General features: G+C 42.3%; 7 protein-coding genes across 7 annotated transcripts; 3 read left to right on the top strand and 4 right to left on the bottom strand.

Annotated features, from left to right (window-relative positions):
• Positions 1-1,675: 1,675 nt before the first annotated feature.
• Positions 1,676-2,914, bottom strand: IL334_002279 (uncharacterized protein; the record flags this gene model as incomplete). The annotated part of the gene is made up of 1 exon (XM_062934025.1): positions 1,676-2,914. One exon carries the CDS (start codon positions 2,912-2,914, stop codon positions 1,676-1,678), a length of 1,239 nt encoding a protein of 412 aa, XP_062790076.1.
• Positions 2,915-4,352: 1,438 nt separating this feature from the next.
• IL334_002278 (translation initiation factor eIF-1A) lies at positions 4,353-5,349 on the bottom strand (the record flags this gene model as incomplete). The annotated part of the gene is made up of 4 exons (XM_062934024.1): positions 4,353-4,667; positions 4,877-4,980; positions 5,063-5,141; positions 5,341-5,349. 4 exons carry the CDS (start codon positions 5,347-5,349, stop codon positions 4,353-4,355), a joined length of 507 nt encoding a protein of 168 aa, XP_062790075.1.
• Positions 5,350-5,919: 570 nt separating this feature from the next.
• Positions 5,920-7,661, top strand: IL334_002277 (uncharacterized protein; the record flags this gene model as incomplete). Its single annotated transcript, XM_062934023.1, has 4 exons — positions 5,920-6,802; positions 6,867-6,915; positions 7,005-7,431; positions 7,545-7,661. 4 exons carry the CDS (start codon positions 5,920-5,922, stop codon positions 7,659-7,661), a joined length of 1,476 nt encoding a protein of 491 aa, XP_062790074.1.
• A 441-nt stretch (positions 7,662-8,102) lies between these two features.
• Positions 8,103-10,415, top strand: IL334_002276 (uncharacterized protein; the record flags this gene model as incomplete). The annotated part of the gene is made up of 6 exons (XM_062934022.1): positions 8,103-8,272; positions 8,381-8,540; positions 8,720-8,780; positions 8,864-9,122; positions 9,246-9,880; positions 9,973-10,415. 6 exons carry the CDS (start codon positions 8,103-8,105, stop codon positions 10,413-10,415), a joined length of 1,728 nt encoding a protein of 575 aa, XP_062790073.1.
• A 367-nt stretch (positions 10,416-10,782) lies between these two features.
• On the bottom strand, positions 10,783-11,935 carry IL334_002275 (uncharacterized protein; the record flags this gene model as incomplete). The annotated part of the gene is made up of 7 exons (XM_062934021.1): positions 10,783-10,888; positions 10,988-11,031; positions 11,147-11,372; positions 11,521-11,593; positions 11,660-11,736; positions 11,825-11,845; positions 11,904-11,935. The coding sequence occupies 7 exons, from the start codon at positions 11,933-11,935 to the stop codon at positions 10,783-10,785; spliced, it is 579 nt and encodes a 192-aa protein (XP_062790072.1).
• Positions 11,936-14,412: 2,477 nt separating this feature from the next.
• On the bottom strand, positions 14,413-17,284 carry IL334_002274 (uncharacterized protein; the record flags this gene model as incomplete). The annotated part of the gene is made up of 5 exons (XM_062934020.1): positions 14,413-14,763; positions 14,905-15,352; positions 15,437-16,853; positions 16,939-17,002; positions 17,084-17,284. The coding sequence occupies 5 exons, from the start codon at positions 17,282-17,284 to the stop codon at positions 14,413-14,415; spliced, it is 2,481 nt and encodes an 826-aa protein (XP_062790071.1).
• A 5,094-nt stretch (positions 17,285-22,378) lies between these two features.
• Positions 22,379-25,153, top strand: IL334_002273 (uncharacterized protein; the record flags this gene model as incomplete). The annotated part of the gene is made up of 7 exons (XM_062934019.1): positions 22,379-22,950; positions 23,031-23,386; positions 23,461-23,718; positions 23,979-24,202; positions 24,282-24,560; positions 24,678-24,840; positions 24,939-25,153. The coding sequence occupies 7 exons, from the start codon at positions 22,379-22,381 to the stop codon at positions 25,151-25,153; spliced, it is 2,067 nt and encodes a 688-aa protein (XP_062790070.1).
• Positions 25,154-25,502: the final 349 nt, after the last annotated feature.

Below are 25,502 nucleotides of genomic sequence, written 5' to 3'. Positions count from 1 at the left end.
AAAAACCAAATAATGGGATCAAAATGATTGTATTGTATTTTTCGGATGCCTCCACCGTTTAGATCCGATTCCGTTTCACTATCGGGTGAAAAGTGCCACATTCGGAGATTCTAGATGATGCCAGAAAGAAGAATAAGAAGGATGTTGTCAGCTCAGATCAGATCAGCAAAAGGCATGATTCACGCAGACATCCATTCGCTGATAGAAGCTGGCATTTGATTGCAGCTTATGGAAGAAGAATGATCCTGATGGGAGTTACGAGAAGCTGACGTGATGATCAGTTGGATGAATTCAATGATCTTCTCTGACACGCAGACCACAATGCTATATAGAATACATGAAACGCGATAGATAGATGACTAATGAACAACTAATAAGTAGAATTACGATTCTCGAATATTGCCAAGATACCTCTCTCGTCGAACTCAATGATTTCGTTCAATTCTCCCAATGCTTCATCTCCTATTCCTCACTCATTCTAGTTTCGCCACCGAAAGAAGTTGAATCGTATTTGGAAACTGACGGATCACTTCTTTTTACCTCCAGAAGCTTTCTGATCTTTCCCAGCAGTGGTTTTGCCTATCGTCAATTAAATCATCAGATCAGCATCTGCCACATATTCACTTGTTCTACAAGACGATTGACTGACCGCCGGATGCGGTACTGAGTAGATCCCAACATCATTGTCAGCGGATAAGGTGGCGACCACAGAATGATCATGAGCATTGACACTTACGTTTTCTTATCTTTACCGTCTTTCTTATCTTTACTATCTTTCTTTCCTGAAGGGGGAGGTTTGGAAGCTGGTTTGGGTTTGTTGACTGGCATCTTGATTGAATGATATGTTTGTTCTTCTTGACAGAGGTTCACGTGAAGTACGAATAGATTGATGTCAATTGATGGGATGATCTGATGAGTGAATATCAAGAATGAGGTAAGAAAGTGAATGATGTCCCTCAAATATCCCTCAGATATTTCCGTTTGCGTTACTATGTTGTTTGTATGACCAAACAAATGCTTGTTATCACTGGCTTTGATGGTGACCACGAGGTATCTTACCATCAATGAAGAGGACAGTGCGTTGTTGACCACGAGATAAGTGGCAAAACGTGATTGGCGATTTTGATCTTGCTGAATTGACTTCCCAGCTGCGGATCTCTACAATGACCTCAGATCGCTTACAGAGGAGTATCACTAGTGCTGTAGCAGATTCTACTGTGAGACCAACAATCCGACAGATGAGTGGACCTTTCAATCAGTACATAACCTCCCTCGTCAAGATGGAACTCTCTTGCAACAATTTTTACCTTGCCCACATCGGACAATTTACATGTACAGTATATGAAAGTGCTGGTACTATTTGTTATTTCAAATGAGAGGAGCCTGAACGTGTTGATGGAAAAGATAATCACAACAAAAAATGAAAACTTTCTTCGTGTCACAGGTATAGGTTTGTCACCTCATCCTGTCACCAAAATCTCACATCGACATTCCTAATCTGCCCGTTATCTCTTATCTCCTCTTACTACATCAGCCCAAGTTGAAGCTAGAACATAATCGATCACCGGTGTCAGCGATTTGGTAGCGGTATGATGTGGAAAGGATTTGAGCTCACGAGTACTTGTCACTGACTCGACTGAGAGTAGAATGATAATTACCCAGCAGAGCGGTGTCATTAGCAACATACTAATATACTCGAAACGTCTCGAGAATCTAGCTCACCTTGTTGTGTTTCGTCGAATTGAGATTGGATTTCATAATCATCGATGGTATCTAACTCTTCTAAAATCCCTGCAAGATCTGCTAAATTATGACAATCTTCAAATCCTTCATAATGAGATAATTGAGCTCTAGCGGTAGAGAAAGATCTTTCTGCCTTTGGCATTTTTGTGGATTCATCTTGGACTCCAGATTTCTGGTTTGCCTTTCTTATGGCTCTATGTTCGAACAGGTCAAACTGTCTAGCATCCAATACGGACTTGGCTGTAAAAGCCTTCAAGGCGGTTTTCACTCGTATATCATTCGAAGATTCGTACTCGGATTTAATATCCGTGAGAAAGTTTGATGCACTACGTAATTCTTGTCCAACCCTTGTCATCGTTTCTTCAAATGATCTCTGGTACTCCGAGATACCAACGTTCATTTCACGTCGCAGACGTACGACAGTCGCATAATGTTCTTTCAGTATAGGGTCGTCTTTGAGATATCTGACACACCTTTTCATAGACGTGTCCACATCGGATAACGACTTGATTTTATCTTTGTCGAATAGACCGTTGAGCGGAGCTGTAGAAGTGATGTAAGATATGAAGCAACGCTCGGCTATATCCTTTTCGCCTTCTTTGACTCTATTAAGATCCCATAGCTGTGAGATGCATTTTGGTGTTTCGTCATCAAGGTTTAAAGTATAGTTCAGTTTGCTTGCTCTTTCGGCAAAGTCTCTTCTCTCTTGCAAGACATCTTGACCATTGTCACTCTTCTCTGCTGTTTGTGAATCCTGGCCCAGTTGATTATCATCGACCCAGGAGTTTCGAAAAGCCTTGATGATATCTTCATAGTCTGACAAGCGCTTCGACTTGAGCGCAAAGGCAACATCAGCGGCACCCTCACCTATCATGACATTCTCAAGACTTTCTTCACGATTGCCAGAGAGAAACGGCAGCTTGATAAAATGGGTGGCTTCAGGTCTGAGGCCCATGGTTGATGCAGCTTGTTCATGATCGAAGATCTCCTTGGTAGCTTCGTTTGGAATCGTAGTATGCAATTTGTGTAACATTTCAAAGAAATCTGGTTGTGAAGCATGATTCATGTTCGACATATGGGACTGTAGAGTATCTTGCAAGCTTTTTGATATGTCAGTATATCTGGATTGGGCATTTTGCCAGAGTGATGGAGTATCTTCTGCTCGACGCATTCTTCTCGTTTTTTTTGCCTTTGGCAGTTCGAGATTGACTAGCTTGCGTTTCTAGTACCTCGCCTCTTTCTCTAATTCGCGGTGTAAGCGTATTGATAGCGGAATTCATTGCTTGCATTGTCCTCATGTAAGAACTTGTTTGATCGAGAATGGTCCTGCATAGCCAGAATTCTGTAACTTGTTGTCCGCTCAAAGGTGTCTTGGTGGCATTGAATTCACGGACTTGTTCAGCGGTATGATGGGCCATCTCCAAAGGGTCATATTCAGAGTATTTCCACTCATTTGTTTCATCTTTCCAATATTTGAAATTCTTCCCCTTCAATTTATCCTGTAAGTTTTGGAGACCATCAACATATTGTTCGAATTGTTGGATAGTTGCAGTTTCAGGTTTCACGAGATTTCCTCCTTTTGTCCAAGTTACATCACTGAGAGCGCCGGCGTCAACATAGACAAGTGAGTTTATGTCTTCTTCAGTCATGTCGAACCTACCATCTTCAACCGCTTTGCATAGAAGGTTGGATCGATGAGACGCTCCTTCTGCAAGATGTTCCAAGTTTTCGACAATACCCCGATCGGCGCTGCGAGATACATTCACATTGAGTGCTGCGAGAGTACGATTGGCATCCTTTTTTGTGTCTCCAGCATACAATCCTCTGCAAGTAACGGACATGAGTGGTGATTCAGTTAAAACAGGATTAAGTAAGGTCTCAGATTGGAATCGATTGAATTGGCTCTACGATTGGGATGGGATATACTATGTGATGAAAAAGATTATATTGAATGGAACGGAATTGATCAGACGTCGCGAGATCAAGATGTGTAGTTGCAAATGAGATATATAATGTTGATCGTTAAGACAAGCCCTCTGATTTTCTCTTGCTTTTTATACGTCTCCAAATGGTATCAAGTGTTGATGACCTATCTGACATTCTTTTGATCGTATCAAAGTCCCCATTCTAAGTTTTTCAAAAGAGTAAATGACGCAATGCCAAAGAAGAACCAGTATGAAAGGAGATTGTACATTGTTTTGTCATATACTGTAGGCCATGCATCGCCCCTCAAGTTCTACCATGCTTCTCATATAAAGTCTTCCTCGGTCGGTTCAAGGATCGTTCTAAATCAACAAAGGTTAACACATAATTGTTCCATTTCACGATCAAAGGCGAAAGTACAATACTGTTCACAACAACATGATCCGTCCGTCCGAGTTTGAACGGAAGGATCGCTCTTACGTTTGCAACCAATCATCGGCGAGTAAACCATCTCGGCGTATGGTCAGATGACCAAATTAGAAGACATTGCATGCGTATGAACAAATCTACAATGTGGGTATACGACATGCGATTCATCACGATTACAAGAGACGTAAATAAGTGAGAATTTTCTGTAAATTTGAATGAATACTATCAGCATATCATTCTTCATTGACGCTATCGGATTACACAGGTATTTGAGAAGACCACGTTGGATTTGACCAGAAAAGTATGATTTGAAGGGGAGAACAAGGGCAAAGTCGGGACGGCGATATGTAAAACTCACAAATATCATCAATATCAGCTTCCTCGAATTCGATACCTTCTTCCTCTTCATCACTTCCGGCTTCTGCGTTTTCGACCAAAGTGAAATCTTTTAGTTCACCATAAGTCTTCAAATTACGTGCTTCGTCCGCTGTGTATTTATGGATAACATCGGCTCGATCATCCTGGAAATCTCTTAAGGAAAGTAGGATGATATCTCCTACTACGATCCACACCTATTATCGAAAGCGAAAGCGGTGGCGAAGTAGATTGAGTGTGAGCGGAAAGAAAGAATGACCGATTATTGAGATTATACAGAAGGCGGACATGAAAATATGGCAGAGTGTGGAAATATTGATAAGAAGTGTCAGCAAGATTTCCTTGAATTATTGAAGAAAGCGCGTGTGAATCAAATACTATCCAGTCGGAGAGACGTATAACTCACCTTCTTCCTCATTTGACCTCTGATTTGAGCTAATCGAGTCTCACCATCAAGACACTTAGCTTCTATTCTACCATTACCGAGCATTTTGAGTACTTGAGCATATTCTATATCGAGTTTCATAAACCAGTCGATCAGTAAGGACACCGGAATTAGAGCATCAATGTGAGTCAACAATATAATACTCACCTTGGCCATCTTCCTTGAAGATCAATTCTCGTTTGTTCTCTCCATCTTCCTTCTTTCCTCTTCTGTTGTTTTTTCCTCCCTGCAAGTCAGAAATACGTGTTTTTGACGATAGACCAAGTTGGAGTAAAGAAATAAGTGTATTTGATTACACTGATCAGCTCAAACACGAAATATACTGCGGATAAGGAGTGATAACATACCTTTCCCTTGTTCTGTGGAATTGGATGAACTTTTCATCAGTACTACCTCTCTTTGACGTAGAAAGGGATGTAACATACCTTAGGCATTTTCCGATAGCTATAATCTAGGTTTTAGTATGTGTTATAGATGTTCACTGTTGCCCTTCTGTCTGTCGAATGGCAATCTGATCAATGCTTATTGGATATTGTTTTGAACAATGAATGGATTCAATGTCATCCGAGAGATGAAGAGAACATCTCCATTCGAACATGACGGAGAGACAGAAACGTCGCAACAAAAGAAAGTTGAGAATTCGACTTTTCACTCTCCACGCCTATATTTGCCACTGAGCGAAAACAAAAACGCCTAACTCAATTTTGCTCTTTTGCCACCCAGCTTTATAGGCACGTGTACGAATGAAGTGACGCACTGACCCCGAAGAGGGGATACAAGGTGATCAGAAGTTGAGATTCATGAAATAATGGTTTATTCTTCTTCTTCTTTGTCTCTGTTTGAAGCCAAGCTCTATCTATTTGTCTCTTGTCCCCCGTCTTACCGCGAACCTTGGTATCCCCTTCTACTTCCATTATCTCTCTCTTCAATTCTTCAATACAGTACACTCAACACAGCTGGTAAAAGTGAATTATCCCATTTCAGAAAAAAAAAAAACGCAGGTGATGAGACCTCCACATCGAGTAACACGATCAACCAATTCACCTCCATCGCCTAACTCTGACTCTCGTCCCAAACCTACCTTGGCGGATATACCACTAGCTCCAAGAAGGAGATTGCGTGATGGAAGGAGTAGTACTGCTTCTTCAAGCACTTCATCCAGAGGAAGAGCAAGCATCAGTAGATCGGTAAGAAGAGGTTCTAGTGTATCTTCAGCAGGATCAAGTCGGAGTGCAACAAGTAGTATGTCTGTTGTAGGAAGAAATGGATTAGCACGCAGAAACCACATAATGTCCGCCTTACCATCTGTTCTCAACAACAACGAAAACGAAGACGAAAACGAAACTCAAGAAGGTATACGTTCTATCTCTTCCTCAAGAGCTAGTAGTCTAACCCCACCTCCACCACTTGCTCCCATTCGGCATAGATCAATCGAACCTCAACAACGCCAACGACAGCAACGTCAACCCAGTAGATCGATAATCGATATTTTGGATGAACAATCATACGAACAGCAGCTATCTAATGGATCATCCAGGTCGACACCGATTGACGATTCTATCACATCAATACCTAACCCAAATAGTCGAAGTAGACAATCAAGTGAAACATCTTCTTTGACATCAGCAGGATCAGAACCAAGTAACCAACACCTATCAGATGGAAGAAGATACACGGCGGAAGAAAAGGGTAAAGGAAGGGCAATGATAACTCCTATTGAGATTGAGTCTTCACCCGAGGAAGAAGGCGATGACAGTATACAGATACTGAATGTACCCCAGAAAAGAAGAAGAGGCAGCGTAGATGACAGTATAACTGAAAACGTTGTGACGGGGCAAGGAGATGACATTGACGTCGAAGAAGAAGATACTCTGGGTGGTGGATATAGTGAGTCAGCTACATTATCTGCAGTAAATCGTTTGACTCAAGCTGATATGACGAATCGCTATAGCTTGTCCAGTATGCTTCTGTGCACCTTCACAAGCCGTGATGACGTTCTGGTAAATATCTTTTTTCTGATGACTCCGAGCAATCCAAGCAAATTTGCTTTATCCTCTGTTATTAATGGCTGACCTCCCTTCTGCAACAGCGGACATATCCTTTGCGCACAATGTCTTCACTCATCGTTACTATCTGCAATCAGTCGTAATCCTGCTCCTTACCCCGATGCACATCCTCATAGAGGAGGTCGATTTGGCGGTACGAGGGGAAATGGTCGTGGTGGTAGGGGAAGATCCACTAGAAACTCGTCGAATTCAAATTCTTATTCAACTAATATCCTTTCCATGTATGGACCTGGACCAAACTCATGGACGAAAGAGCTACTACAGGAGTTCTATCATAGATATCTGAACAAAACATGTGAAGATCAACTGAAAGAAAGTGATATATCACAAGCCAATTGGGATGCAATCAAGGAATTACAACTACCCAAAGTTGACGACATAAAAGTGGAACAGAAGTTGAAGGGTTTATGGAGGGTTGAAAATAGCTGGGTGGTGGAAGGTGAATGTCCTGTATGTGTCGGTCTCATTCCACAGATAGGGCTTCAGAATCTGTTTCAATTTGTTCATGCTTAAGTCAAGTCAAGGGAAGTGGAGATCATGGGCTCACATAGATGACTTCTTAGGTATGTCGAAATCCAATACCTGGTGGGTATGGACCCCCTGGAACTGGTATAGGCGGTGTGATACCCCTACAAGCCAGGTTATCGGGCTTTAAGAACGGATCGAAGAAAAGGAGATGATTTAGGATTTGGTGTAGCGTAAATAAGCCAGAGTATCGCATTCATCGTGTTGTCCTAGAGAGCATAGACCATTACACGCTATACAGCAACCACGTTTCTTTCTCTGTAGTCTAGCATATATATTTATACCTTACTGAGTATCCCTGTTGTCTGTGAATAGTATTTCAATATGTAATACCAAAGCATCTAGTTACAAACCGGCTTTAACCGAAGGAATCAGTCGGATATGAGCATCCCCGAATGTTTCGAAACCGATGTCGTGATAGTGACTATGTTATTTGTTCTCATACCATCCGACACCTTCCTACAGGTCTGTCTATAACCCTTGTGCACGACGTCGCCTCGAGATACATACTCAAATCCAAATCGGTTGTTGGAGAAACGTTATCTACTGGCTTAATAGAAGGTCGCAGTGGTCAAGTGAACAGAAAAGAGGTTGCTATGACGATACCGATCCCTGATAAGCCAATGAAGAGGATAGCGGTAATCGGAGCAGGTGCATCAGGTCTGACTCAAATTCAACAGTTATTAGAGATTTGGCAAAGGGAAGAAGTCAATACTGATTTGGAAGTAGTTGGCTTTGAAGTTAAAGATGATGTTGGTGGTGTATGGTAAGTGACACCACTATATTCTCGATCCGGATTAATCCTACTATAACTTGTCTACTATTCCCGATTGATTTGATTTGCTATATTGATCTCTGCTCTATCGTGAATTAGGTTAACAGACGATTCACCTAAGAAAAGTATAATAAGTCATCTACCGTTATCTTCCAAGTCGCCTTCGCGGGAGATTGGAATACAAGAAACGTTCTCATATCCTCCTGAAGGCTCAAACCCTTCACCTATGTATGAAGGCTTACGGACTAACCTACCTCATGTAAGTTAGACACTGGACTCTATCAGTCATTAGACGAACATAATCCTGGATGTGCTGTGCGAGATAGATCTGAATTGACTGCGTTGATATCCCCTTTCTTCCCAAACATCGTCAATCATCTTCATCAAAATGTTTCAAAGCTAATTACTTGTGCTCATCTGTTCTTCACTACCTTGTAGGATTTGATGGCATTTCGAGGACATCCATTTCCCAAAGACACTCCTCTATTCCCTAATCAAGGTGAGTTCAAATTCATATATACTCTCTCTCTCTATCCACTTTCAGGCTTTCTGGATCGTCCTAGTTGACTCCTTTTCATACAGAACTGGTACTGAAATATCTCCAATCATATGCTGAGCATTATTCCCTAAAACGCCATATACGTTTCTCGACTCGAGTTGAACGGTTACATCTCTGTGCTCAATCCGATCAAGATGGTGTAGACTCAAAGCACTCTAGAAGATGGATGATAGAAAGCCATTCTTTATTAACTGGCGAATACAAGAAAGAACAGTTTGATAATGTCGTGGTGGGTAATGGACATTATAGTGATGGTTGGATACCACCTATCAAAGGATTGTCGTGAGTTTAACTCAATCTGTATTGTAATTTGGATACCTTCCTTCCCTCTAACCTTCTCTCAACGATTCCTGAGGGGATCTTGGGATAATCATTGCTAAATCTTATTATCATTTGCGTCCATAGCTCATTCCCAGGTCAGATCCTCCATTCAAGGTTTTTCCACAAAGCATCACATTATAAAGGTAAAACAGTACTTGTAGTAGGATCATTCGCATCAGGAGGCGATATATCAAGATTACTAGCGACCGAGAATATCGATAAATATGATTCACAAACTGGTATTCCTCAACATGAACAAATTTCAAAAGAAGATTACATAAAAGTCTACGTATCAAGTTCTGGTAATACTCAATACTCAGCTACGGATGGACCTTGGTCTTCTTACATAACTCATTTACCTTTGATCTCACATTTATCTCCACCCAAAAAGGAGAAACCAAAAGGTACGATCCATTTTGAAGCAAGTGAAGGGAATGAGTCCGATCAAGATATCCAGATTCAGGAAAGACCGGTGAAAACTTTAGACAATGTCGATATCATAATCTTTGCAACTGGATACAACTTCTCTTTCCCATTTATGAGGAAGGAAGACAAACCATGGACGCAAACACGATTATCAGAAAAAGAAGTGAGAAAAGGTGAAAGAGAGAATGGCGATATCTGGGAAGAAGGTGGAATCAAGGGTCAAGGTGTAGATGGATTAGATGAATTATTGTTGTTCTTAAAAGGAGATAGATCAATCAGTTTCCCCACACTATGTGAGTTCGTGTGTATATACATCGTTTTCATGTGTCTATGCCTTGTTTCTTCCTTTCGAGCCACACTTAGCTTATGTTTGACTATTCATTAGCATACCAAAATGTTCCTTTCCCTCTTGCTCAAGTCCAAGCGAGACTCACTGCGTTCTTATGGGCAGATCTACTTCCAACTTTCCCTGATCATCCAGATCTACCACCCAATCCCACAAATCCATATTCGCAACAACCACCATCCGAAAACGGCGATTCCACCATAAGAGTCGATGGGAATGGTAAAGATGTAGGGATCGATCCTCCTGAATCAACATCAACATCAACATTGACCCGAAAACCAAGAAAGGTTCTGCAAAGGATCAGACATTTGGTATTTGGCGCGCCGTACGAATGGACCTACTCCGAATATCTGATGGATCTATTCCGTGAAGCCGACAACAATGCAGGAAGGGCTACAGAAGATTATTGGAAGCAAATCGAAAGTTTCAGAAGAGAAAGAAGGGAAGATACAGGCTTAAGAAAGAGATTATTGGGTTATTAGATATGCTGAACTCAGCTGAATTACTCAGCCTAGTTCCAGACGAACGTGCAACAACGACGACACACGAATTTCAGGACGATTTATATTTGGGATATACTTTAGGCATCTGTGATTCTCGGAATAGACTATAGATAGTGTTCATGCATGTTATCTTGAAAGGTACCAAAGGCTTTTGTTTGTACCATGCAAGTATCAAAATTGAATTTCTCATTTTTCGCTTTCGTAGAACCTAATCTTAATGGAATTGCTTCTCATCTGTACATCAAATCTTCTGCCTCATATTTCCATTCTGATGTACAACCGATCCTGGTCGTCTGATTCAATATGCGTAATCTTCATACAGTGTACTTGAGAGAGTTGAGCCAATCTAATCCTCCCTATCCAAGAATGCCGCTCCTTTGTCATTTTCTATCTTCCTGGTGAAATTGGTATACCACTGCTGGAACACAGATAGCGGAATCGGTGTTTCAGGTCTATTCAAATAGTATGCGTCAGCGATGATGACCTTTATCGATCAAGGTATTCAGTGAATACAATTAGTGCAGGATGAAAAGGCTAAATTGTATACTAACGTTAATTTGATCTCACCTCCAAACGAATGCAAGTAATTGAATAGCTAAAATGAAAATGAGGAAAAGCAGTTAACTAAATGCTTCATTCATTATAAACCTAGTTCCCCGATTCATCACTCCTTCATGATCATCTGGCCCCTTTTCATGAAATCAACTTACATTCTTAACTACTTTCTCTGCGATCTTCCCGACTTCAACCTTCTTCACCACTTCAGCGCTCTTCGATTCGCCCTGACCTGATAAGCCCGCTAGTATAGATTCGAGTGAGGGCAAGGGCGCGATTTCTATTCCTAGTTGAGCAGGAGGAGAGGGTTGACCTGTTGGTGCATCGGGAGGGAGATGTGAGCGCAGTCTATATATTGCTGATGGCTTGGAATTCGTCAATCTACCAGTGAAATCAGTGATTTGAATTTACGGGGAGTGTCCTAATTTGAGAGGGAGAGGGAGAGGGAGAGGGAGAGGGAAAGGGGACAAGCTCCTCATGCGATATACGGGCGAGAGAAAGACGTTCTCATTCATAGAGATGAACTCACACTCCTAGTGGTATATAATCCTTTCCTGGCCAAGCGAAATGTACAGATGCACCATATCCTTCGGGGAACGGTACTGTAGCATACGTGGGATCATCAGCTTGTTGGACTAACGGTTGGCAGGAAGCTGACAAGTGCGTACCTGTTCCAAGCAAGAATACGGTCAGATGATTTATTTCATATGGTTGTTCTAGTGGAAATACGAAATGTGTTTCGTCACTACACGGCGCAGTCAGCTACCTTGTCCTGCCGATATAACATTTATCGGGGCTCAGCTTAAGATGCCGGCAGGCAAGCAAAGACCCACATCTGTTGTAAATTGGTCTGTCTATAATATCAATCAGCATTCTTCCACTCGTGAGCGATTTAGGTAAAGGTAGACTTACACCAATCGTCCAGCTACTATAGCTCCAAACATGTTAGATGACCCTGCTTGATCCTGCTCTGATGAGATTGATAATGATCAAGATAAAGTACAATGCCGAGCACTGAAGGATTGCTTGGACGATGTTGGTACGTACAGTATGCAGATATTCAGCTTATAATCGAAGAATGCTCAAGAAAGTTGTAGATGTTCATGACTTTACTTTATCAGGAACGACAATAACATTGAATTAGTGATAACAAAAATAAAAGTGGCACCGTGCGCGACTGATTTTGAATTGTAAATCAACACTCTTTAAAATACTATTTATTGGGAGAGCTGCAAAGATACCTCAAGAATTGCATGATACATGTACGATATGCAAGACCGGTCGTCGCTCCGGTATCCGTCATTCCAGTAGACTTGAGCGAGGAGTCATTCTGCCTCTGGCACAGCCAAAGATATTACCGGCTCTGAAGTATCGTAAGTCGTATTTAAGTCGCCTGTTATCTGATCCTGTCAGTGAATACGTTCTTGAACTCTGTGTAACACTCTGTTCGGGCTCAAATTGGGTCGATATAGGTACTGTTCTTTTCACCCTTGTAGCGGTTCAAAGTCTGAGTGCGTAGTAAGCTATATCTTGCAGGAGTATGTTGGAGAAGCTCTATTCTGCTATCGGCTACTTCTCGATGGATCTTGTAGCAACGCCCGGATGCACACTTATATATCTGTCTTGATGAGAAGCTCTCTGGAGCGCCATTAATATATAGCAGTTTTTGAACAGCAACATCATGAGAAACAATATCACGACGTCGTGAATCGAATCCAGATCTGTGTGATATGTGGAGGTCATCTCAAACGCTTTGATCGCTATGTGAAACCCGGTGGAGATCATTCACCATCCCCATTTCCAGCTGCAACCATCTTTTCACTCAAGTTTCATATCATCGTATAGTTATGTATATACTATACTATACACTATATATACATACAAATACATCAAATCACACTTATCTCCTGTTGGAATCACGTGATAACTCGCTCGCTCGAAACTTTTCATTCATGCTATTCCCCATTACATAGTAATCTAACTCTAGTCTCTCTTTTACACATATTATTATGCAACTATCGTATTCCTACAGACATACTCCGTCAACATGAATCTCCCTCTCGAGGTCTTTGACCGTATCCTCTCCATCCTTCAGAAACAACACGCGTGTCAAACTTTAGCTCAAATCCAACAATGTTCTTCGAATATGTACCAGATTGTCACACCTTACCTTTATCGACATATCAATCTGAATCTCCATACTTTCATGTCCCTGACAGATCGAATGAACAGCTTCTTCAATCAAGGTTTAGCCCATCAACATTTCCGAGTGATCAAATTTGGTGAAACGATTATACCTAAATATCCAACAATGGACTTCCTGGATTTGGGGGATCAACCTAATCATAACCTTGCTCCACCATTTCGATTCCCAGTCAACTTATCCTACACAAAATTCATTACGATACATGATGATCTTTGTCATGCCGATACCAATAAGAAATTCACAAAGTGGTCAAAACTCGATACAAAGGCTGCAACAGGTTACTGTTTGTTTCCTAATCTTCTGGGGCTTAAGCTACAGGGTGAGGCAAAAACGTTCGAGATGATAGAGCGTGAAAAAGAGTGGTTTGGATTGACAGATTCGATATCTCCGTCATACATATGTATGAGTGTGTCTAATTACTATTCTGGAGCGGAGGACTCAGAATGGTTAGGCTATCTAATAGAAGAGCTTGGAGGAGAATAACGATCCGAACTTTCAATTATCATGGCACCTGGCAGATCCGTATAACATTGATTCACCTGAATGGCCAACCAACATTGCCATAAAGAGCCGCCAATTTTACTGTCCTGAGTCCTGTGAGGATCACCCTTATGCAGGCGCCTTTGAGAAAGATTACGCACGTTTTCTTTGTGACCTAATTCATATTTTGGTAGAAAGGTTGAGGTCCCCCTTGCCAATCGTGTTTGTTGCGAGTGCAAATCCTCAAGGATTAAACAAAGACCGTCTGAAAGACCTTCAAAATCTTTTTGAATTCACAGTCAAGGACCTGTACGACCACAAAGTTAATGAAAAAAGCACTGTCTTCCGCTATCCTCCCCTTGATTACCTAACCCTGAAGAACGTCCGAGCTGTGCAAGATCAACTGAAGTACGTGAGCTGGGAGTATGGAAATGAAGATGGGATCACTATCTGTAGGGCATGTGAAGGTGAGTTAATCAACAAAGTTAGTCAACCTTTGCAGAGAAGATGTCCCTAATGTTCGAGATGACAATAGAGGCTTTTTAATCTGCAGCTTGATTAAAATCTCGCTCAGTAGAAGATTATTTTAGAAGAAAATGAAAGAGAGCCAGAGAAGAGGGAATTTTCAGGTATCATAGAGGATAAAGCCCTCTCGTATATACATTTGTGTAGCCAATGTCTATATTATCGAGTACGAACGATTAGAGCATCCGAGCAATCTGCTTCTCCCTTATATCACTTCAATTCTGACCCTGATCCAGACCATTTACCTAACCAACTACTTCTCAGACCTTTATCTCTCGATCCATTCCTATCGGGAGTGAGAGGTGGTAATATTTCCTCCCTCTCGTCTTCTCTTTGAATGGGGGTAAGCTGTGGTCTCTGTAGCTCTTCTAAAGTGGAGGCGCGTAACAGCAATCCTTTGGATCTCTTACCTCTAAGCGCAGGTTGGTGGAAAGCTCGAGTGGCTTCTGCTGAAGAGCCAGACGAGTGAGACGATTGGGAGTGATATTGAGATGGAATCGATAGATGAATGGAGGCTGCTTGGGAGTCATGGGAAGGTCGGGTTGACAGGATCGTAGGAGCCTGTATGTATGATCAGCCTCAGGACGCTGAGAGTTTTCGCCTCTTCCTTTTTGAGAACTGTATTCTACCAATTTTTTCCTTCTTCTAGCCCAGACTTATCCCCGCTACAGTAGGTAAGAGTGATCACAAATTGGAACTCACGATTACGACACCTTGTCTTAACGGCTGCCCAAATTCCCCAATACCTCTATTAATAGCTTTCATACTTTCATCCACTATTGGCTGTCCAATATAGCTCCGTCTTCTATCTCTTTCACCACTCCCTTCTCCACCAGAAGATGCAGTAGGAGTCAGGGAGAACAGGTTTCTGATCGAACGGATTGTATCACCAACAGCTGAAATTGGTCTTTCCGGTATACCAGATGGCTTGGTCGGTGAGCTTCGTCTGATAGGGCTTGAATTCGTATGTGCTTGAGTTGAGAGAGAAACGTCAGAATCGAAGCGAGACAATCGAGCTCGGGTTGGCGTCGATGGGTGAGAACCAAAGGCAGATACTGATACATGTCGATATTCATCTGCATCTCTAGGAATCGGAATACCAGCTGACCGGATATGTGGAGATGACGGATGGGAAGCGGCGGAGTAGTATCTTTGAGTAACGGAAATCAAATCGAGTCAGCTCATAGAGATACATGATTGGACCTGATTGTGGGATTGATCAAATCCCACTCACTCTGTATCGTCGCTCAAAAAGCTATTCCTCCAGCTTTCCTCTCCTCCTATTCTAGCGGGTCTTCCAAACGTTCCTTCATCATATAATCCCAAACCAGGAGGAATAGGGAATCTAATCCTTTCAGCATCTTCAGACCATCTAGCTGTAGTTTCCCCCATCTCTCCTCCACCAAGATCCATGCTCAGGTCCTGAGTATCAGTACCTGGAGTATACGGTATACCGATACTAAAAGATGTTGAGCCAATCTCTGCAGCGGATAACAGCTTTCTCTGATCTTGTGTGTGCGTCGAATGATCTGTCGGATTTGTAGGGGAGCCAGTTGCACTTGCCGTTCTGGTTGAGCTGTCATTCTTTGGAGTGACATAGAATAGTTGATCATCTTCTAAAACTCTTTCATATCCATCACTAGTTGATAAAGTTGTACTTGTCATTCTTTTGTTCTTTTTCGATAGTCCAAAGAGACTGGCTGCTGCAGTAGCAGTGGCAGCTGTGGTGGGTGAGAAGAACCTTTTACCTTGACCTTTTTCCAACGTATTTCCACTTGCTTTCCTACTATCACTACTAATTCCACTGCCTGAACTACCTGATGAGGATTTAGAAGAAGGAGTTAATCTTCCTAGTATACCTAAATTCAACCTTTGTAAAAGGGTGTTATTGGTTCTAGCTAGATCACGTAAATCGTTATCAACTTCAATTGCAACCTCATTGGTCCTATCTTCAGAACTTGATGTACGATGATGCTGAGCTGTCCATCCTGGTAAAAGAGATGATTTCTCATCTGGTGATTTGACTCTTTCAGGTTCATTTCCTGATTCTTTTGTTTTTCCTTGGGCCTCGACTGCGATAGGGGGAATAGGAGCCCATTTGGATTTTGAGAATAAACCAAAGAATCGAGAATCTCTAGAATGTCGGTTCTTTTGATATACGCAGAATAGCACGAGAAGGATAAGAATGGTCAGAGCAAGCGGAAGAAGAGCGCCTAGTAAAGCTGCAAGAAGATTACTGTTGTGTTCTATCGGTGATGATGTGGTTGGTAGAGGTGGGGATGGTATAGTAGAAGGAGTTCCAAGGATTGTGTCAGGGCTAGAAGTCATTGTTGAAAATGAAGAGGACGAAGTATGGGTCGACGACGCCATCACTGAAGTTGTTGTTGGAGAAGATGTCGGTGGCATAGGAGAAGATGAAGTGGATGAAACAGGTACAGCACTTGACTCGGTGCTGATGGTGTGTATTCTTGAGATCACAGATAATGATGAATCAAGTGACGTCTCTGCAGGTTCACGGCTTGCAGACGTCGGAGTTGTCTCATACAAAGAGGAAGGTGTTGTTATAGGAGGAGCAAGAAGATCGGTTCCGGTCGGGGAAGTAAGACCACCGTAAGTCCAACCATCACCAAGGGGTATCGAAGGTCCATAGTCTACCTCAAGGTGATCAGTGTATATTTTATAATTCCAGCTGTATACTGGCGTTGATCTGACAGGAGCCAGAGGTGAAGCACTCACAAGTAAGAGGGAGGTTGGCAATTGTTGTTACTGTATATGGTACTTCGTTGATCACTGTGACGTACTGTTCCGCCGGCAGGGTTAGTACTCAAGCCTGTTCATGGTCCTGAACGGTGGAAATGGTAAAATCGGCTGCAAAACTCACAGAAAGATAGGTCTGCCAGTCCGCTAGTACTTGACCATTCGGTACTGTACCGCCCCGTTTATCGTATACTTTGTCTGATTTCCCTTCCGCTCCCGTACCACCATTCAGTCTAAGGCTCGGTATTGCTTTGTTTGAAGTACATTGTCGTAGAGTGTAGCTGAACAACGAGTAAAGGCGACATCCGATGACTCTGAGAAACATTCTGTGTTCTTTTGATGTGGTGTGATATCGTGGTTTATACCATCAGTAAATCAGCGTCGACGGGCTAACAGGGATGGCAAAGTCAGAAAGATGAGGCAAGTTTGAGAGTATAACAGGACATGCAAGTTTGAGTGATCAAACGAGTGCATACCATGGCGATGGATGGTGTCAATCCTTTTGTCACAATCACTGGATATCCTGGAATGAGAATATGCATGTAGAGGTTCACTCAACACGATCAACACAATCAACAATGCGTTCTGTTTCATCTAGCGTACCTGGAACCGAGAAAGAAAGGTGATAGACCCTGTAGACCCATATGATACATGCAGGATGGTGCGTTCTTTGACTCCCTTCCATGTGACTTTGGCCCGGGACCCCCTTGAATCAGTATGGCTTCGACATCAAGATACTTATCGCAGGCAGAATAGACAGAGAGGTGATAAGAAATGGCGAAAATGAACGATTCGGTCAAATCCGTTATCGTTCGTACAATAAGTTTATCGGGTAAATTGACTTTGCTCGACGTGGCGATACCCTAACAATAGGATAATGCGAGTGAGAACGCCTGAACACTAGGGAAATGGATAGATTCAATCGCTTTGGGCTGGAAGAGAACAGTCATAGCAGTGATGCAATCTTACCACGAGAGACCAAACATAGTTATGCATGGTGTTGTCCTAGTCGCGCAAAACCAAGGAGTCCATCGTTGAGCCGACGATCCGCTTTTCACAAGCTATCTGGCTTAAGCGGATATATTAGTACTTCTTCTTTGACTGAAGATTCAGGTCACCTCATCACCACAAACCTCACGGCCTTCATTAACCATCGGATCATTCGAGTAGACCCTTTTGATCTATTTTGCACGAATCCTTCGCTTTCTCGATGTTGAGGACTGAAGGGTGTTGCAAACGGGAAGCGAAGGACTGCCACCAAACAAGACAGATACGGAACAAGTCATCACGAGCTGGAGATAGAGCAGTTGGAATGACAAAATACAGCTTTTGATACGGCAGTGTGTAGAGAGAGGTGTGAGTTTGTGGTGATGACTTACTGCTTGTGCCCAGAATAAGTTGGAAGATGAAGCATCGGATTAAGATTCCGCAATAAGTCGATCTATAGCAATCTTTTGGGTGGCAATATTGGGTCCACGTTGTGCGTACTCCTGAGACAACATCCGGATCCGATGAGATACTGTACAGTAGTGAGAGTATGACAAGCTCAAGATTGTTGGAAATCCTCGTTTGGCTTGGCGGCAGAGACTCCATGAGGATTCGTAAAACGTTTGTAAAGCTCTTGTACAATCTGTTCATACAGGGATAAAGGTGTTTCTAAGAATATCTGTGGGATACGTTACGTTCTCACGACAAACGATTATACAAACGATGACTAGTCCATCACTTCAACATCTCACAGTGAGCTGGATCTTCTCTTCTTGAATATCTTACAGTATCCAGACCATGGATTCGATGCATATTCTGGGAGAGCGACGTATCAGACGTATCAGACGGGTTCTGTAAAGTATCAACGAAATATCACATAACGCATAGCGATTGAGGCGAAGGAAACTCACTGATCTTCGCATACCGCGCAAGGCGGCTCGATTATGGCGTCATTAGGGTAGACCCACTTGATCCTGTCCATCAACAGCGAAAACACTTCTGCTTCTGTTTCTTGAGCATCCTCGAATGGTAGCGAATGGTAGCGGATGTTATTGATTCATTCTGAACTTGCAGGATAGACAAAATATGAAGGAGGATATCTTGGGGTAATGGTATACCCGAGGACGATTGAAGAGTCGTGGCATCGGTTTTAAGGGGCGCTTTGGGAACATGAGTAACTTCTGAGGAAGAAGTGTTAGAGATCCTGTCAGTCTCCACTGTAAGATGGGAGAATGGCCTTGATGAGTGGGAGAAATGATCATTGTCCAAGGACATCTTAAACGCTTGAATTATGGGCTGGATGAGGTCCAGTGTGGCGGACCACTCTATGATCAGCTGATAGGCTAAATCGGGTGAACAGTTGTGATATACATCTATTTAATTGAAAAGCGAAATAGCCAGAGAAGTGAATGGATGGTAGAAACAAGGAAAGAAAACAAAAGAGAAAAGACAAGAAAATGTAAGATTGGCCATTTCAAGTTTAGATGGAGGTGGTCGGCTGAGTATGTAGTAACATGGTGCGCATAAGCTTGTTTCATACATACAGTCAACGATTCTGAAATACATATCAACGTTGCTACGAGCACCAGACAGCTTGCAAGCTCTTCCGTCAGACGTGATCTACAAGGCAAAGTCTGTTTGTCAAACGAAAAATCATTGTCATTTGAAGAATACAACTCACCTCCGCAAACTTCACATCGTGGTTCCGATTTCGCTTCTTCCCTAGAGACCCACTGTACTCTTGTAGCTAGATTGTGCGACATCTCCTTTCCCTCTGGACTTGCCCACCAAGCTGACGGTTCCAATATCATCACCTTCTTTTCACGATTTTCAGGTTTGCTCCAGGTGCTTCTCATGTCGATCTCTTTATTTAGTTTTTCGCTCACGCGAACGTAATACTCATGAAGTGCGATTTACAATTGTCTACGTAGTTCTTCCATCTCCTCATCAGAGCGAAATTTGTATTCATCCTCTGAGCCTGCGACTATCCTCAGGATAGCATCTGGATTTTCATCGTCAAAGGAGTTCAACGATCGTGCTAAATTCCTGGTAAAATCCTTGATGTGACGAATGAGGGATTCTTTTCTCTTTGCTCCACTCCGGTCGTCCTCGTAAGGGTTCCATCGGTATATTGATAACCTCAGAATTGAATTCGGCAATCGTTGAGGAGTATTTGATGCAATAGTAGTTATGCAGTGAAGTGTTACCCTTTTTAGATTTTCTTGATCATAGTGGTTGATAGTATGGTGCTGACTACCGTCGTCATAATTGATACATGCAGATCTGTTGCAGCACAAATGCGAAGGTTTGGAAGCACAATACAGAAAGTCTGTGAGCCAACCAAGTGGAGTACACCAAGTGTCTTCCTCAGGATCGTAGCAAACTGACTGAAGGGAAGGGAAAAGTGATTGATCCTTCACGTGACTGATAGCTCGTAATATACCGAGTATGAGCCTGCACTCGTTGCAAGGCATATCCAAATCCTCTTCGATTAAGGTGACTTTTTTCACATGTGCACAAGCCACTCGTAGCCTCAAGGGGTATGACAGGTCAAAATTGGGTTTTGAACCCAAGTTCAATCGATTGTTTTTCATGTGTGGCGAAGTAGGGCGATTGTAATCTATGATTTGGAAAAATTGTGAGAAATCATCATCTTCAACGTCCAAGAACCTTTTGAAGAACTTTTTGGCCACGTCCCCATCAAAGTACAGGTGGTGATAGAGGTACGGCGTGACCGACGAGTATAAATCCTTTGAGCAAGCTTGCAAATTGGCAAGAGTTCGACTATGACCTTGATCCCTGAGTATAGCACAAAGGTAGAAGAGGATATCTTCAGGAATTTTTACACTGCAGGTAGGGGTCTTATCGATTTCTGGATGAGAGGGATCCCCATTTTCAGCGGATACGATTTTGCCACCCAATACGACCGTGTTGGATGCGGATGCGGTTGCGCTGGGAATGGTTTAGGTCATGTTTGGCTACCAGACAAAACTTTCTTTCCCGAGGAGATAGTATTGGACGCTGGAAAGAGGTTGGGCTGTGAATGGGAAAGTAGTTAATACGGGAGCGTGATGAGAAATAGAAAGAGAAGAAGATGAACAGAAGAACGTGAAATCACGAACATATATGTAAATGACTATGTACATGCATATGAACATATAATGAATAATTGGACTTTTGAGACCAGCTCAACCCTAAAATATTGATTTCGTCAACCTTCTTTTCGGATCCGAATAAATTCGACCTTTTCAGGCTTCAGGCGTCAACGGGTGGTTCATTCAGACCATCCATCTGGGCGGCAGCTGCTGAAAGGGGCAAGGTTGCAGTACTGGTCATCGATCATATCGGTGACATGATGACGACTTGAAAGATCCTGACTCTCTTTCAGGCGACATGGATGGAGCGAACCACTCGCTCGAGTGTATTGACTGACTGGATGACATCTGATCGAGAAAGCTGACGATTCAGCCAAGAAGTCATTTCGACCTACGCGTATGTATCAACGCTTAGATGGCGCAGGGCGACCAAAGTGTTGTTGGCTCGCAATGGTATGAGCATTGCAGAAGTCATACACAATGTAAGTTTGGATTGAAATAATATCAAGACTGACAGCAGAGGAAGGAAGAACATGCATCTAATGATTGCACTATCGGTCGGCATTATGCGGTCCACTTTGTATGACAAGTCCTGTTCCGGGGCTCAATCCCGAATCAAGTTTTATCCTGAATAACGATATCTTTACCTTTACATTTGGATGAAATTGCATTTTTATAGAGGAGGTCATCACCGTACAGCGCGTCTTCACCATAGCACATGCATAGCGTCACCACTCTTGTTAGGATTATCCAACAATCTCGCTACAATATCAAAAATTTACTTTGGACCATATACGTGACCGTTCACCTTATAATCGGCCACTCATATCACACATTAATCATACATCATCACACTGTACAGGATACGATAGGACTTCTCTGTGCTCGCATTTATAAACATACGCCATTATCACACATAAAACCTCTGGTCCAGTCCCATCTATATCAGCTTACTCAGATTCAAAGTTTCATCCGTCGGCTATCTGATCTAAAGACACTCGTATATCATATAAGCTATAATCTGAGATCAACTCAAGGTTCTCTTGTAAGTACACACTCCGTTGTGAGGCAAGAAGTGGAATGATGGATTAACCTTGTTTTTTCCGAAATGTAATGTAGATCATCCAAGTGATTGGTGGTAACTCACATCCGCTTTCAACAGGCGCCATTAAGACTACACACACACATCTTCATTGATTGTCCATTACATGTCAATCAGTGAGTATACTATCTCTTGCAATATCGTTGTCTTCATAACCGAGTAATCCCATCGCAATCTAGTCAATATGTTCTGCTGTACTGACTGCTTTTGTCTGACCAGATATCAGCTATATATAATGACAGATCAATCTTCCTCTTCCTCTTCATCTTCCTCCGCTTCTTCATCTTCTTCATCATCATCGTCCTCTACAATACCAGCGTCATCTTCATCTCCTGAAGCTGAACCGCATTATCCACTGTTACATAAATCACCGCGTATCGATCCTTCATTACCTATCAATCCATTAGAACCTCAAGGTTTTGTACAACCATTATCATTGCGTGAACCGCCTGGACCAGATATTATCCCGCCTATTCGACCTACTTTGAACGAATTCAGATTAAATGAAGGTGCAAGTGCTAGATCATCTAAATTGAAAGCTTTATGGAAATCATTACCTCATTTACCTGATGTTCCTTCTGATTCAGAACAACCTTCTCCAACTAAATCAATGCAATTACCAGGTCAAGATACCTTGACTGCTTTGAGTCCAGAAAGAGCAGATAGATTAAGAAGGTTATATGAAGAAGAATTAGTCAAGGCCTGCTCGGATGAAAGACCAGAAGCTAGATTATGGGGTGGTGCAGATGATTTAGAACCTGAAGTAAAACATGTAAAAGGTAAAGGCGTTGCTTGGCAAGATTTCAGGTAAGTCAATGTCGTTTTTCCCTTATCTTACCTTCTCCGTTTGATGCAACGTCTGATTACTGATATCATGATGTGTACAGACGGTTCTTGTGGGATAAAGAACGTGAATTATGGGATATTTTCCAAGATATAGATAAAAACGGTGATGGTAGATTAGACGCAACCGAATTACGAGCAGCTTTATCTCGTTCAGGTGTAGATATAACACCTGCAACAGTATCGGATTTAGTTCAATTCTTAGCTAGCAATCCAGCTGAAAATGGTACTTCTTCATCGAGTTCAAGCTCAGGTTCAGGTTCAAATTCAAACTCGAATCAAAAAGTGAAAGGAGGAATACTAGGTCCTGGACCAGGTGATATGTATATCACTTTTGCAGAATTCAGAGATTTCTTAATCATGTTACCTCGAAAAGCTACTCCCTTTGAAATTTATAAATGTGAGTTCAATTTGTGAAGGAGGCGGGTACACCACGCAAGTCAAGTACTATTGCTGACCTTGATTTTGTCCCAGTCTACCAAGTGAAGAAACGAACTTCAGATGGACGTGGAGCAGCTAGAGTAGATAAAGAAGGCGATATAAGCGTTTCTTTCCCCAAAGCACCAAATTCATCTCAGCAATCTACAGCATCTGGATTCTTCAATCCTCCTTCACCGCATCATGATGAAGAATATGCCGATACACCGGAAGAAGAGACCGGAGAGGAAGAAGTGGTGGAAGATAGGAATGAAGCTTGGAGGTTCTTATTGGCGGGTGGAATAGCTGGTGCTGGTGAGTGATGCCTCATTTTAGGCCAGGACTAGTGGATGAAGAATCAAACACGTCATGTCGAAAAAGATGCGGTTTGATTGGATAGGAATACTGCATTGGAAGCTGAGTCGTCTGAACTCATGTTCATTCGAGACGGCCGAGCGCCCTTTCACGTATTTCCCATATGTTATCCTTGACGCAAAGAGTATACCACTCATGTTGTAGGAAGGAACTGGGATGTGGAGTATAGAGCTGATCAATTTCATGTGCCCCTTTTCTAGTATCGAGAACGGTCACAGCTCCATTCGATCGACTGAAAATATATCTTATTACCACTCAGAATCCTTCATCGTTCAGTAAGGAAGTGCAGTCGAATCATCCATTTCGGTCTGGTATTAGGGCTGTGAACAACCTATGGGGAGCTGTGAATAGAATATATATAGATGGTGGTGGATTGAGAGCGTTCTGGGTTGGAAACGGGTTGAATGTCACAAAGATTTTCCCAGTGAGTGACCAGTCCTCCTTTTTCTATGGTGTCGTGGTCAAATTACATCGCTGACTCGCCTGCCCCCCCCACGAAATAGGAATCAGCTATTAAATTCGTTTCATATGAGCAATCCAAGAAATTCTTAGCAGTATACTGGGATAAAGTGACTGACCCAGCAGATCTATCATCTTCATCAAGATTCATTGCGGGTGGAATAGGTGGTATAACATCGCAATTCGCTATCTATGGTCTGGAAACATTGAAGACTAGAATACAGAGTGAGATTGGACCTGCTCAAGGTTGGAGACAAGTCAGAGAAACTGCTAGGATCATGTGGAGAGCTGGCGGTATAAGGAGTTATTATAGGGGATTAACTGTGAGTGTATACCCGATGATCCCGGATAGCGGGAAAGAGAACAGATATAAAGCAGACCACGATGATCACTGAAAGGTCTTCTGAAGCTCTTACTGATGAACTTTTATGCTCTTCCAGCTCGGTTTGATCGGAGTCTTCCCTTATTCAGCCATTGACATGGGAACATATGAAACTCTGAAAAACGCATATTGTAGATCAACGGGCAAAGATGAACCTGAAGTATTTGCAGTGTTGAGTTTCGGCGCTTTATCAGGAAGTATAGGAGCTGCTAGTGTATATCGTGAGTAGACTTCATACGCTTTCTTCATTGAATAGAATTGGGATATACCTGTTTCACCAGCGTTTCATCAGAATAACCTTTACTGATGATATTGACAGCGATCAACTTACTTCGTACAAGATTACAAGCATCCGGATCATCAGGACATCCTCAAAAGTACAAAGGATTCGCTGATGTCGCTCAACAGACTTTGAAGAATGAAGGATGGAGAGGATTATATAAAGGTTTATTACCTAGTATATTAAAAGTCGGTCCTGCAGTCGGTGTCAGTTGGATAGTTTATGAGGATTGTAAGAGGCGATTGGGCGTTTGAGGTTAAAGTTCAAGGATATTATTTCCTACCAATAGATGGAAAGGAAGGGAATGGAATGGACACTGAATGGGGTCAATCCTGATCTTACGAGATTTAATCGATGTTCGTTATCGTGATGGCAGCGCCGAGGAGAAGTGTGTTTTGAGGGTACATCTCATTTATCCTTTTGTACAATCTGAAAAAATAAAACTTTCAATAAAACTGAACAATTTGCATAGATCTTGCATTGGTATATGTATACGATATGAGGTGATTTCAGTGTCTTCCATTGACAAAATGTCCGTACACAGGAATAAGCTGATATCAACATCATGTGAATGCATAAAGTCATTATATGATCTTAATATAC

Source organism: Kwoniella shivajii, chromosome 3 (genome assembly GCF_035658355.1).
Source record: "Kwoniella shivajii chromosome 3, complete sequence".
Classification (NCBI taxonomy): Eukaryota; Fungi; Basidiomycota; class Tremellomycetes; order Tremellales; family Cryptococcaceae; genus Kwoniella; species Kwoniella shivajii.
Note: the sequence above shows the minus strand (reverse complement) of the source record. Positions and strands in the feature narration are given on the sequence as shown.